General features: G+C 28.7%; 2 protein-coding genes and 1 non-coding gene across 3 annotated transcripts; 1 reads left to right on the top strand and 2 right to left on the bottom strand.

Annotated features, from left to right (window-relative positions):
- The first annotated feature begins 6,897 nt into the window (after nucleotides 1-6,897).
- On the top strand, nucleotides 6,898-10,082 carry LOC137805915 (peroxidase 25-like). The gene is made up of 4 exons (XM_068605793.1): nucleotides 6,898-7,144; nucleotides 7,343-7,522; nucleotides 7,604-7,766; nucleotides 9,526-10,082. Exons 1-4 carry the CDS (start codon nucleotides 6,947-6,949, stop codon nucleotides 9,948-9,950), a joined length of 966 nt encoding a protein of 321 aa, XP_068461894.1. The 5' UTR covers nucleotides 6,898-6,946; the 3' UTR covers nucleotides 9,951-10,082.
- On the bottom strand, nucleotides 10,048-10,129 carry TRNAS-GCU (transfer RNA serine (anticodon GCU)). The gene has a single exon. It is a non-coding gene; the product is annotated as a tRNA-Ser (tRNA).
- A 480-nt stretch (nucleotides 10,130-10,609) lies between these two features.
- LOC137807529 (protein BUNDLE SHEATH DEFECTIVE 2, chloroplastic) lies at nucleotides 10,610-13,871 on the bottom strand. The gene is made up of 5 exons (XM_068608213.1): nucleotides 13,705-13,871; nucleotides 13,520-13,617; nucleotides 13,131-13,197; nucleotides 12,130-12,226; nucleotides 10,610-10,824 (listed from the first exon to the last, which is right to left on the bottom strand). The coding sequence occupies exons 1-5, from the start codon at nucleotides 13,760-13,762 to the stop codon at nucleotides 10,746-10,748; spliced, it is 399 nt and encodes a 132-aa protein (XP_068464314.1). The 5' UTR covers nucleotides 13,763-13,871; the 3' UTR covers nucleotides 10,610-10,745.
- Between the last annotated feature and the right edge of the window lie 69 nt (nucleotides 13,872-13,940).

The following is a 13,940-nucleotide window of genomic DNA, read 5'->3' as shown; positions in this document are numbered from 1 at the left end:
TGCATTTTATAGAAAGCCAGCTTATAACAGAATTTTGAAAAACAGTTAAAGCTGTTATAAAATGAACAGATTGAAAATAAAATAAACTGATTTATTTTCAAAAGCAGTTAGAGAATCTGTTAAGTGAGGAGACTTAGTCAACCATTCTGGTGCTGAGATAAAACTGAAAAATGTTTAAGCTTGTCATGGCACCAGAGGCAAAAAGAATCTATTCATTTACAGATGAACAGATTTATTTTTCAAAACGAAAACAGAGAAAGTTTAACAATTTAAAACTCAGTCGTTTTGAAAAGAAGAAGACTTAGTCAAAATACCTGATGCACAAAATCAATTTTTTACAAGACTTTAGCCAAGGCATCAGTGAAGAAAATGAATCTGTTTATTTAGAAAAGAACAGATTTATTTTTATGCAGTAAAACGTGTTTTTGTGTAAAACATGTGAAAAACAATTTTAGAAAACTTATGCTTGTTCTTAACACATGGCCAGTGGTTATGAGGTGAGATACTCAGCAAAAAGCTACTCTTAGACAACCTCTAAGCACTAACTAAGGCATTCTTAAAGCAAAGCACAAATACATGGAAAGCACATAAATGTCTTCATCAAACACAACATACAAGTCTTCATCAAACACAATCTTGAAGGGGCAGCAACCATCTTCAACACAACTTTCCTTTTCTGTTTCATCTAGGTCTTAATCTTTTTCTTATATATACACCATGTATTTTACTCTCTAATATACAAGTAAATAAGAATTTCTTTTGTATTTTCTTTTCTATGTTTTTCTCTCTTTTATGCTTAAGTCATTGTCTCTTTTTCATTTGCAATTAGGGTTCATCAGAACCTCCCTTTCTCCATTGCGATTTCATAAGCTCCATTTGATGCACCACATCAGACACGGAATATTCATCTTCATTAACGGTAATAGCCCGATCAGAATCTTTCATAGAGTAAGTTCATTTTTGTTCCTTTTTTCCTTTCCTCTCTCTTCTCTCTAAGATTCTGACCTGCTCGCTCATCAGTTTGATGATCAGAGTCTGCCATTGGACTCCTGACAGTGAACTCTACGAGATTTCCCGATCAGAATCTTAGATAGAGTAAGTTCATTTTTGGCTCATTTTCCTTTGGTTAGTTTTGATTTGGTTAGGGTTGTCTTTTAGTTAAGTTTGCATGTGAGGTTTTTATCTTCAGAATGGTTTTTATCTTCAGAATTAGTCTCTATTAGATCAAGGTCATAGTGATATAGTTAGATTTGTGATCAGGACTTTGTGGTGCAGGTTGGGTTATCCTTAAGCTTTTGGTGGGTCGAAACTCTTAGTGAGCATTTGCTCAAGTCCAGGTAAGGGAAGTTAGTCGTATTCCTTTCAATAGAACCCTAGGTTAGAAGATCTTGATATGAGAGTGGCGTGGTCACCAATTCCAATATTTACTTACATGATTGTCTCTTTTGAAAAGTAAAATAATATATTGACTGAAATTGTTGATTTTGAATCTTTTATATTGATTTTAAGGTGAATAAATTGTTGAAAGTGTTTGTGATTGAGAATTGAAAGTGTTTGAATGATAATATAAATGAGTTGAACTGTTCTTTTTTAATATTTTATTGAATTACTTAAGTGAGATGTTTGATGAGAAGTGGTTGTTTGATTTTAGATGATGATTGATTTAAAGAGCATATATTTAGAATTGATTATGTGTTTAAGTAAAGTTTGAGATATATTTGGATTGTTTAGAAAGTTTAAATATGATGTGATTGAGTGGTGCATTGATATGTTAAATGATGTATGTAATGAGGTTAAAGTGTGATCAAGACATAGTATTTTCAGGAAAGGAAATACCGTGTTGAGATTGTTATTAGGGTGTATTGATTTGTGAGTGTCCTGTGAATGAGACGATCCTGACTCTACTGATATAATGGAATCACATAGATGAAGTTATTCAGTTGGTGAGAGTCGAAGGAGGTCCATTTGGCTGAGTCTGAGGTTTGAAAGAACTAATCAGAGCAGATCAAATGGATTTACCCTGTCATATGAAGATGATGAGATGATGAGATATTGAGATAATTATACACATGGTTGTGTGGGTTTCACAGTAGTAGTATGATAGGTGCAAGTTGCTGGATGCTAATTTCAATACACGAGTCTTCCGAAAGTAGAGTCAAATGTCTAAGTATGTGAGTCAGTAGAAATCTGACAAGAGTAATGTGATGATGAACGTGATAGACACTTGATGGTTATGTGAAATGTTTGAGAAATTGTATGAGAATTTATGAATTTTGTGTATCAATTTGAAATTTAAATTATATAAAAAACTTTGTTATAGCTAGCTTACCCTGTTATTTGTTTGTGTTTGTTTCTTTATTTGTGATGATCGTGTTGTACATGAGAGCATATGAGATTGCAGGTAATAGAGTTCTTAAGTGAGTAGCGGGAGGATGTGATAATTTTAATTTGAATGTTTTATTTGTTTTTAAAACTTTTGATGTATATATTAAAATTCATATGAAGAGGGATATTTTTTTAAATACAATTATGAGATAATTATATATATTCATATGTTAAGTAGATAGTGTTTGTTTTACTTATATTTTATTATATATACAAAATTAAATTAAGTTGAATTGAAACAAAATTAATAAAAAAGTCATTATGATTTATAAATTCATTAAAATTTGGGGAAAATTATATTTTTAACTGAAAAAAAATGAAACACGTTAGCAAAAATATTTAATGAAAATTAAAGTTGATTTAATTGTTGAAATTGGAATCCAAATATATTAATGTTACTTAGGGTGATGTCACCACTCAGCTACTTTCTTTTCACATGGTGCTAGCTAATCAACATTAATTTGCTACAATGTTTTCTCCGAAGTGACCCAATTAAGGTTACTTTTCATCAAAGTTCATGAACTAGAGCTCTTATGAACAAGAACTAAGTAAATGCTAAAGCAAAAAAATAAGAGAAAAAGCTGAAGAGCAATATTTAAGGAATAAAAAAGATATAAAAAAGAAAATGGTTAATTGCAATAAAAACCTGAAATTACGTCAAAAATACAATAGTATTTATTAAATATAGAAGAGTTTTTGTGGTAATATTTTAAAAAATATTCTAATAAAATAGGCCTCGTAGACATAAAAATATAAGATGGACTGAAAAATTTATCATTAGTTAGTCATTAATATACTTCCGTCCAAACTAATTAAAAACTATATCTTTAATTTTCGGTAATTAAAGGGAAAATTATTAATATTTCATTAAATTCTGATCAATTAAGAGTTATAATAATTAATACTTCATTAATTACTCTAATAAATTATATTTCATAATATATATTAAAATAAGAAAACTAAAAATGGTATTATAAGTAACTCACTAAAACTGCATTCAAAATAGAAATATTAAATGCATTTTTTATTTCACTGAAAAAACCTTAAATTATTATGTCTTATCGGTGTATATTATATCTTAATTTATTTTTTCTAAAATATTGCTTTGTTATATAATTTTTAAGACTTTCTGGTAACTTTTACTTCAATAAAGAATTTTATAAAACCCACTTTAATTATTTTTGTTGTTGTTGATACTTTTAAGAAAAAAATATTTTATTTATTTTTAATTTATTTTCCAATAGGAATGTCTTAAAAAGTATATGTCTTAAGCTTATCACTATAATACAAATCTCAGAGTTAGAATAATTATTGCTTTATTAATTACTTCTTCAGTTTTTCCCGATTATATCATTTTATTTAATTAATATGAAAGAGAGAGAAAATGAGAGTATAAATTAATGTAATTAATGTAATTAATGTTTTATTAATTACAATATTAAAACAGCAAAGTGATTAATATTTCATTAATGACCATAGCTAATCTATTTTGACTACGTACTAAAACTCTTCTAAGTTGGTATTACACCTCTTTTTAATAATTTTCAATAGAAATTACTAAGATTTATTTATAAGTAAAATATTTTTAAAATTGCAGGTTGCATTCATGTAGCAGGCAATCAAAATGATTGAAATGGAGATGACACTGTTACATAGTTTAACATAAAAAAATTAGATGAATTCAATTCGTCTTCAAATAAATTTAATAGTAAAAATCAGTTAAACAATAAAGTAAAATAGGTTTTTTAAATTGTTGTGCAGAAAAATAAAGTAAATAAAAATAGATAATAAAAAATACTAAAGAAAGTAGGTTAAATTTTAAGCTTTTTTAATAATAAATTCTTTATAAATTGATACATATATTTTTTATTCAATCATCCAAACAAGATTGAATTGACTAAACACGTGTCAAAAAAAAACCAAAACTCGTTAATGAAATATGTGTCTACTAATTTATTTAGTACCTTATTCATCTTCATGTGTCTACTCATAAGAATTTTAATCTTTTACCTCTTGAATCATACACCCAATAAATTGTTCAAAACACTAAACAAAAGTTTAATTAAAGACAAAATTGAATTATCAAAATGCATTTAAAAGTAATTTCTAAAATAACAATTAAATTAAAAAAAAAGACCAAACATTTAGCATAGTAAAATATGATATGATATTGAAGAACAAAACTTTAATTGCAAAGAACCTCATAATTTATTATGAAATTACAAGAGAATCAATTCAAAGAATTTGATGCAAAGACAAAACAAAATAATTACAAATAAGAAAATAAATAAAACTAAGAAAACTCCAATGTTTCATTTTTTCAACATCATTGTCAAGCTTTGAAGCTTGATGATTTCTCTTTAAAGCTTGATTTTGGATAATATTTTGGTTTAGATTTTGTTCACAATTTTTTAGTTTCCAACTTTATATAATTATTGGATTGTATTTCCTATTGAATCACGAACTCTATTTATTCATATCTTCGGGGATGATTTACTTCAAAAAAAATTTAAAGGTATTGTAGATTTTATTATCTAATTCTTTAGCTTATAATTTGTTTTCTCTTTTGATTCAGATAACCAACTTAGACTTTTGCGTTATTCGGTCTATTCACAGTGGTAGACACTTCATTCATTTCATTTAGTCAAACGCTCCTATTAGACCGTCTATTTTGTATAATCACTAGATTGTCTAGTCAGATCCCCTACTTTGCCTAAAACACAAAATTAACAAAAATAAAAAGTGAGATCAAAATAAACTCCGTTAGATCATTCTTAATTAAATAATAATGTTATTCATAATTATAGTGTAAAATTCTATTATTAAAGCTTTGAATTACGAATAAAATTACGTTCATAACTACATACTAAAAATCTTCTACATTCATATTACACCTTTTTTTTAAGCTTTTTCAATAGAAATTGGTTACAAGATTTACTTATAAATACAAATATTATTTTGTAATTACAGATAATTATTAATAATTTTAAACATTTTATATATTTAATATTTATAATTAAAATAATATTTTTTATTCATAAACAACTTTTTGTAAATGTTATCTTACTCAAGTTGTTATAAATAAAATTGGTTTACTTGTACAAATTGAAATTGAGTACCTTTTACGTTCTGTTTGGATCCACAAATATACTATTGTTGAAGACGAAATTGTGTGAGGAAGTGCGAGCAGAGATTTGTACAATGCTACACTGTAGGCATCCTTTCTAAGCTACTAAGGAAACAAGAAGAGATGAAGGAAATACATGTAAATAGATATTGAAATAAGTTTTTGTCCTTACTAATCTAAAAAGGTAATTAATTATGTTGGTTAAAAAATACTAAAAGGAATCGATTATGTATATAATTTTATTATATAATAATAAAAAATATTATTAATACTAATAATATAAATATTAAAATAATAATAATATTTAAAATTAATTTATAAAATAATAATAAAATTATAAATAATAATATTAACTAAAATAAATTTTTAAAATAATCATAATAAATGTAAATCAAATAATTTTAATAATAATTATTATTAATAATAATTATTTAATTGTATTTACTTGCATTAAATATTAATATTAATAATAAAAATAAAATAATTATTTATATAATTTTTTATATAATAATCAATAATATTAATTATATAAATTAATTAGTTAATTTTTTTCATATATTAAATGAATTTGTGATTTTTTTTTCAATCACAGTCATCATATTATTTATAATTTTTTTTACAAAAAAAATATGTTCTAAAAATGATAAGAGACTTGTATTTTTTTATATAAAAATTTAGTTAAATTTAATTTTACAAAATATTTTAAATATTTTAAAAATAAGAGTAAATTTGTAAACTTACATTTTTCACATTTAAAAAAAATTAAATTTTTCTCACAACCATTACATTACTCACAAATTTCAATAAGCTTTCTTCACACATCCACTCTAATATATCCCAATCCAAATACACTAAATTTTCTTCACACTTTCTTCTTAAATCCTCACACTTCCATATTCTTAACTTTCTACTTCCCAATCCAAACAAAGCAGATTGATTTTTTCACTTAGTTATCTTAAAAAAAACATTTATAAGTAGAAGAAGGTAACAGGTTCTCCATCTTTCATGTCCTTTCATTCTTTTTATGTTTAATCTTTATTTCACTTTTGCTTTTGCTTGTCATGGCTTGTCCCTTAAGTTCTTTTTAAGTTATATGGCTGGAAGACAAGAAAAGTTTATAGATCTTTCCTCTGTAAAACACCTTTCCATTATGCAATCTAAACTATGAATCCCATCTTTGATTCTGCATATAGTATGAACTCAAGAAAACCCAAAATGGGAATGCATCTTTTACTTTCTTGAATTCTCATTTATCCACTTTATCAAAATAACATTGACAAATGGGCCAAAACCTTATCAAAACTAAGAAAAACACAATCATATGGAAAGAGACAAACTCTTATATAACGGACACTAAGTGACTATAAATACCTATAGCAGGGGAGAGAGTGAACCATCAAATAGCAAGTTTCTGATTGCATTGTTGGTACGAAAATGGATGCCATATTGGGTTCCCTAATGATTTTAGTGATGAGTTTGGCAGTAGAAGCTGAATTGAAAAACGAGTTTTATTCTACTTCATGTCCAAAAGCAGAGGCCACCGTAAGGTCCACTGTTGAATCCCACTTCAAAAAAGATCCAACCATTGCTGCTGCCCTTCTCAGGCTTCAATTCCATGATTGCTTTGTGCAGGTAACCTATCTAAACATCAAACGCTTTAAAAATGGAACTAAAAATGAAGCATACCATGATCAAGATTAAAATTGAACAACATATACATCTTAACAATAAACTACGAATTGATAACATTTCTTCTCCTAATTTTCTGAATTAACAATTATAGTTTCTCTTATTTGCTCCATGGTATTCTTGTCTAAATTTTTCTCGCAGGGATGCGATGGTTCAATTTTGATTACAGGGTCTTCTGCAGAGATAAATGCAAAAGCAAACATTGGTTTAAGAGGTTTTGAAGTGATTGATGATGCAAAATCCCAAATAGAAGCCATATGTCCCGGAATTGTCTCATGTGCTGACATCGTAGTATTTGCTGCACGTGATGCTGTCGTTTTGGTATTAAAAAAACTCTTGAAACTTTGTGTAACACTGTCCATTTTGAAGGAATGTAAGAAATTAACAGTGTGAAAATGGCAGAATGATGGCCCAGGTTGGGCAGTAGCCGCAGGAAGAAGAGATGGGAGAATTTCTTTATCATCTGAAACCTCAAGTTTGCCTGCTCCAGTTGACTCAGTTTCAGTACAGAGACAAAAATTTGCTGCCAAAGGTCTAGATGATCATGACCTTGTCACTTTAGTTGGTATGCTCTCTGTCATAGTATTTACTGAAACAAAGGTTAAACAACATACTTTCTAATACACTTCTTTAACACACTTCTATCAAACTAAATTTTGTGGATCTCACTTCATATTTAATTAGCACTACTCATAAATTCATAACTTTTTACAATTTTAACCAAAAATTTGGAACATATTAGAAAATTAAAGAAGACTGTGTTATTATAAATGTCTGTCTTGTTATTTATGCTGCTAGTATCAGGAACAAAAGTGATATGTATTTTATACTGAAGTTTGCATAGCTAAATACAAATATTACGAAACTCCTGATTTAATAGAGAAAAAACAGATTTTGACTATAAACTTACACTTGCAATTAATTAATTTCATTATCATTACTACTGAAACACTCGTTACTCCTATTTTTGTATTATTATACTATTTTATTTTAATACGTTAAAACTTAATATTTATATAAATTTTAATTATATATTTATATATATTGTCTTATGTATTTAATGTGTAGATTATAATTTGAATAAAAATAACATTAAAAACTTAATATAAATTATATATTTATATAAAAAAGAATAATAGAAGAACATAATGTGTATTATTATAATTGTACTGAAGTGGTACAGTACAAGAAAATCATGAAATAGAAACCAATTTTTAGAAACAAAAAATAATTAGTTGGTATAGTGACTAAATTAGAGATTATTTTAGAGATTAAAAATATTTTGGTTAGCAACCATGGTTTTTGCTACCAAATTTAGAAACTAAATAATTAGTAGTTAAAACTTTGGTAGTTAATTAAATATCAATTTAAAAACAATTTAACAATAAAATATTCTAATTTAGAAACCAAATTTTTTTGTTAGTTTCTAAAATGGTCTCTAATTTAATTATTATAACAACTAATTATTTTTTTTTCTAAAATTGATTTTTATTTCATGTTTTTTTGGTAGTGGTAATTTTTCTCTTCTTACTTCCCTTCTTCTTTGATTGCTACCATTTGTAGTGGTAGTTTTTCTCTTCCTTCTCTTTTTCTTTGATTTCTACCACAGATATATTATATTGTATGGAGAAAATTTTTAAAATATAATATAGAGACATGAATTGAATTGTGTGTGTCAAAATAATGAAAAATTATCATTATATGTTATGAATATTTATATGAAAATTAAAATTTTTGTAATTATTTTTTAAAATTCAATTAATTACCCACAATAAAAAAAACTACTCACAAAATTTATAAAAATTAAGAAAAATGATTTATTTTTATAATTTTTTATGGACAATTTTTTCATAATTTCAAAACTTATTATAATAATTAATTTTGATTTTTTATTCTGTAAGAAAAAAATAATACTCGTACACATATTTCATTAATATATTATTATAAACACGTAATTTGAATATAATGATACTTCTTTTTCACTGTTTTTTTCCCTTTTATTATTACAAGAATAACAATTGTAAGATTTAAAATATTAAAAAAATTAAATTTAAAAAAAAAACAAAGAAGAAATATGAATGAGATTTTCATAATGTATTGTTATCATTTTGACCATTACAAACATTATTACAAGATTCATAGGTTAAGAACACAAAGGAGAAATAATTTTTATTAAAATATCTACTAATGACTTTGGTTATACAGTTACCAAAACAACATTTTTCTTATTAAAAACAACAAAAATTTAATATTAATTATGAATTCCTTGTAGCAATAATAATAATAATAATGTTTTTATATATGTCTTGTTTGTGTGTGTTGAGGTGCACATACAATTGGGCAGACAGATTGCAGGTTCTTCAGCTATCGTCTATACAATTTCACCTCCTCTGGTCAACCTGATCCCTCAATAAACGCAGAATTCTTACCTCAACTTGAAGCACTTTGTCCAAAGAATGGAGATGGATTGAAAAAGGTGGCCTTGGACAAAGATAGTCCTGCCAAATTTGATGTTAGTTTCTTCAAGAATGTACGTGATGGTTATGGAGTTCTTGAGTCAGACCAGAGGTTGTGGGAAGATCCTGCAACTCAAACTGAGGTCAAAAATTATGCTGGCACTTTTAGAGGCCTTCTGGGCTTCAGATTTGAATTTGAATTTCCAAAGGCCATGAATAAGTTAAGTAGCATAGAGGTGAAGACTGGCACTGCCGGAGAGATCAGAAAAGTGTGTTCAAAATTCAATTCATGATTTTCGTATCATATAAGTATCAAGAAATAAAAACAGACCAAGTTTTCAGTTTAAAATAGCAAATAAAAAAACCAGGTAAGGTATAAAAATTTAGTTTCGTCGCCTGAGAGATTCGAACTCTCGCGGGGAAACCCCATGTACTTAGCAGGCACACGCCTTAACCACTCGGCCAAAGCGACTTTGATGTTCCACTTTAAGTATTACTTTTATTTATCGTTTTCCAGAGAGAATTCATAATAACTAATTTTACTCTTTAAGATTGATTTTAAAAGCAAAATAATTTAAACACTGACGATATACATTTCCTTTATTTGCTTTCTGAAAAGCGTTGTGTAATATACCTTTTTTTAAACCAAAACATTGTTCTTTAACACTTAAGAACAATTAAATAGCTAAATATGATATATAGGATACATTAAAAATATGAATTTCCGTTGTTTTCATGAACATAAATATAGTAATCACTATAAAGATAAATTTGTTAATTTCACTATAGATTTGTTTCTTAATTGAGTATGTATTAGTCTTTTCTTCCTTTTACATTTTGTATTTTATTTTTTAAGTTATACATATATTACAGTTTCCTTATTTCCCTTTTACTCTTGGCCTACCGTGATTTGTATATGATGGCAAACAAAACTCAAACTTAAGACAAAATCTTAGTAGTACAAGTGCAGAATGCATTATTGAATACACATTACAAAAAGACCAACTAAGGAATTCTTGCTGATCAAAAATAAAATAAAAGAAAAGAAAATAGCCATTAGGAATCTTTAATTCAATCTAGCCAAACTTTTAATCATCAAATGTGCTCATGAATCCACCAAGAAAGCCAGCTCCATTACAGGATCCACACAAAATATCTTTTTTACCCCTGAAAGGAACACATATGTCGTATAGAATTAGATTGAAGCTAAACCTATGGCACTGGCAATTATAATCCCAAGTCCTTTGACACATATCTGTCATGGCTATTATACAAGTGGTCTATTTTGCAGGGTTTATTTAAATATATTTAACAAAATCATGACTACTGAAAGTAATGCCATTATAGAAACAAACTATCACACAAACAACATATTACATGATTAAAATTACAAACGGAGAAGGAACAAAATAACATTAAATTTTTCATACTGCTTTCTGATTAAAATGCAGCTAAGTGACTTGCTATTTTTTTATTTTTTTTTATCAACAATAAAAAATAAATAAATAGAACCACTTTTAGAGGAATACACAAAATCATTCTCCTAGCTAGACACTAATATCAACTGGACTAAGGAACAACCAAAATCAAACGCTAACTAACTTTAAAGAATCAGCCGCATTCAAGCCAAAGAATCCAAAACCCAACTAGAATAGGAAAAAAACTCAAAGTGACTTGCTATAGTTCTAAACAGAACCAATTAAGCTTCAAGGAGGGGAAGAAAAAAAGGAAAATACTCATCCCATGTGGACAACAATAGTGATAATATGACTGAAAAGAACTTCATCGAGTAGAGATTAGAGCCTTTCTTGTATATAAGTGGGTGCAAACCTCAACCTCATGAGCCGGTTTTATGGGGTTGAGTTAGGCGTAAAGTCCACTTCTTAATATGGTATCAGAGCCATTTTCGAACCTATCCTAGCGAGTGTTTGTGTTGGGCCTATCGTGCCACCCGCTATCGGGCCGCTATCGGATCACCCATAATATATAGTCTCACGCACGAGTTGGCAGTCTCGGCATGAAAGGGTTGTGTTGGAGATCCCACATCGACTAGAGATTAGAGCCTTTCTTGTATATAAGTGGGTGCAAACCTCAACCTCATGAGCCGGTTTTATGAGGTTGAGTTTAGACGTAAAGTCCACTTCTTAATATATTGTACAATCATTTAATCTTATGCTATTACATATTCTACTAATGCCAATAATAAAAGTTCTCAGAAAGTTCGATCTTGACTTTTATTGGCTGAGATAGACTGTTTATTTCTTCTCTAGTTAATCCTTGCTGACAAGCATAGTTTAGTAGCAACACTGGTAATGATGCATATAGTTTTTCTTGGAGGAGGTGGAGAGGAGATAGAAATTGATGTGTATAAATGAATACTTATTCGCCATACAATACTTAACAAAGCACACTCACACAGGCTCACACGATAAAATAAAGGGAGAGGAAAGGAATGAGGTATGGTTCAGTTACCTGCATAGCCAACACAATCCACCGGCTTTAAATTGTCCGTTGAAGTGATCTACAGAATTAACGCCAGTACCTTTGCATTGAGTGCACATTATTGCACCTGCCAATTGAGCAAAAACATAACAACCCAGTGAGTTTAATACTGATGTTTTTAATGGTAGAAAGAGAGAAAATACTTCAAATATAGCTCTCCAAGAAATTGGAAGCAGGCCTCAAATATGCATGGAAAAAATCCTGACCCTTCATCAAGAATTATTGATGAGGACTGATCTTGTTGTATTATTTTTCCAGCCTTGGCCTTAACCTTGCTATCAAGCCCAAATAAAAACCAAGACCGGTCAAAGTCTACCTTCACATGTCTACCCAAGGCATATGAAGAAATAGGTATACACAGAAATAGGAGAAGACTAAATAAGATAGGATTTAGCCAAGTGCTAAATAGACATTTTCATCTGTTTGAATCAGTCACCAGTTCCACCATTTGCTTGAGAGATGATTTCCTTTATGCCCCGGATGTTGTGAATGTAAATGCATAGTAGAGAACCATCATCAGTAATAGCTAACTGAAACATAATAAGCGTGAACATACCTCCAGACTAATTGGGTTTCTTACTAAGAGGATATGCTACATCCCCACTGGAACGGTGTGACTTTGTGAGAAATTTTATGGCAATATCAGTATTTGGTGCATGGTTTTCACTCAAATGGGAAACAATCTTGTTAGTAGGCTTTAAAAGTTTATAGATTTTAAAGACATTGCCTTCGCTATTGACACAACAATTTTTAAGGGAAGGTGTAAAATTTCTCAAGAAAACAAGAAGCACTGGACAATCTAAATGTTCGCGAGGTCTAAGGTTTTCCTGTTCTGAATTTCGTATAAAGCTAGCAATTGCGGTATGATATCATACAAAGGCTCTAACTAATCTGAACCATCATTGAACAAAGAATAAGAAAGCTGCAAAAAATCTTAAAAATTGAAATTAAAATTCTACATTTTCACTTACCATTCCCCTCACAATCAGAACAAACAATGCTCCTAGTTTTTGTTTTTTGACTCTTATCTTCTGTAGCCTGCATTAAAAAGAAATCAGAGAGGGATTCAAAGTATATGCAATTATGCATTGCGAAACACAATAGCAGAAAGCACATATATTTAACGCATGAGCAAGTTACATGTGCCATATCCCATTTCTTAGCACTTTTTTTTCCAAATGTTACTGGACAAAACTTTCAGCCTATGAACCACACATCTCAAACCAAAAATGAATGGTACACCAAAGTGACCAAACAGATGTACACATGCTACCATGATGACACAAAAAACAAGAAAGAAAACTGAATACAAAGCACCTTATTTGTAAATGGGATGCTAAAACTAATTTAAAATTCTCACCTTAACCTTCAAAGACTGAAAACTTGGAACTTTAGAACTCTGACACGCTTCCTTCATCCCAAAAGCCTTTCGGGTAACCGAATTACCGATAACTGTCCCTATTAAAGTGATACAAATTCTCATTCAATTGTATAAGCACCGCAAAACCCAAGAAAGAACAATCAAACAGAGAGAGTTATTAATACCAGGTTTCTTTGGGGATTCCAAGGAACAAATAGGAGCAAAACAAAGAGAGTGCGACATTCTCAACCAGAGGGATCCAAAATATCAAACAGTGTTGCCAAGTTTGGTCTGAAGGAGTGAGCTCAACTAATACGAGTTTGAGCAGATAAGGTCTTAGAATTTGTGGGTAAATATCGTGCTTTCATTACTTTAACGCCCTTGGACGTGTTGCAATGAATAGTGGGCAATTTGGTAAAAT

The sequence above is a fragment of the Phaseolus vulgaris genome, chromosome 3 (assembly GCF_000499845.2).
Source record: "Phaseolus vulgaris cultivar G19833 chromosome 3, P. vulgaris v2.0, whole genome shotgun sequence".
NCBI classification, from domain to species: domain Eukaryota; kingdom Viridiplantae; phylum Streptophyta; class Magnoliopsida; order Fabales; family Fabaceae; genus Phaseolus; species Phaseolus vulgaris.
Note: the sequence above shows the minus strand (reverse complement) of the source record. Positions and strands in the feature narration are given on the sequence as shown.

Coding starts and splice junctions, on each gene's coding strand:
- LOC137807529 (XM_068608213.1), bottom strand. CDS start 13,762: ATGTCGCACTCTCTTTGTTTTGCTCCTATTTGTTCCTTGGAATCCCCA. Junction 13,198..13,519: donor TTCAGTCTTTGAAGGTTAAG/GTGAGAATTTTA, acceptor TTTTTAATGCAG/GCTACAGAAGATAAGAGTCA. Junction 10,825..12,129: donor GGATTGTGTTGGCTATGCAG/GTAACTGAACCA, acceptor TGTTCCTTTCAG/GGGTAAAAAAGATATTTTGT.
- LOC137805915 (XM_068605793.1), top strand. CDS start 6,947: ATGGATGCCATATTGGGTTCCCTAATGATTTTAGTGATGAGTTTGGCA. Junction 7,145..7,342: donor TCCATGATTGCTTTGTGCAG/GTAACCTATCTA, acceptor TTTTTCTCGCAG/GGATGCGATGGTTCAATTTT. Junction 7,767..9,525: donor TGACCTTGTCACTTTAGTTG/GTATGCTCTCTG, acceptor GTGTGTGTTGAG/GTGCACATACAATTGGGCAG.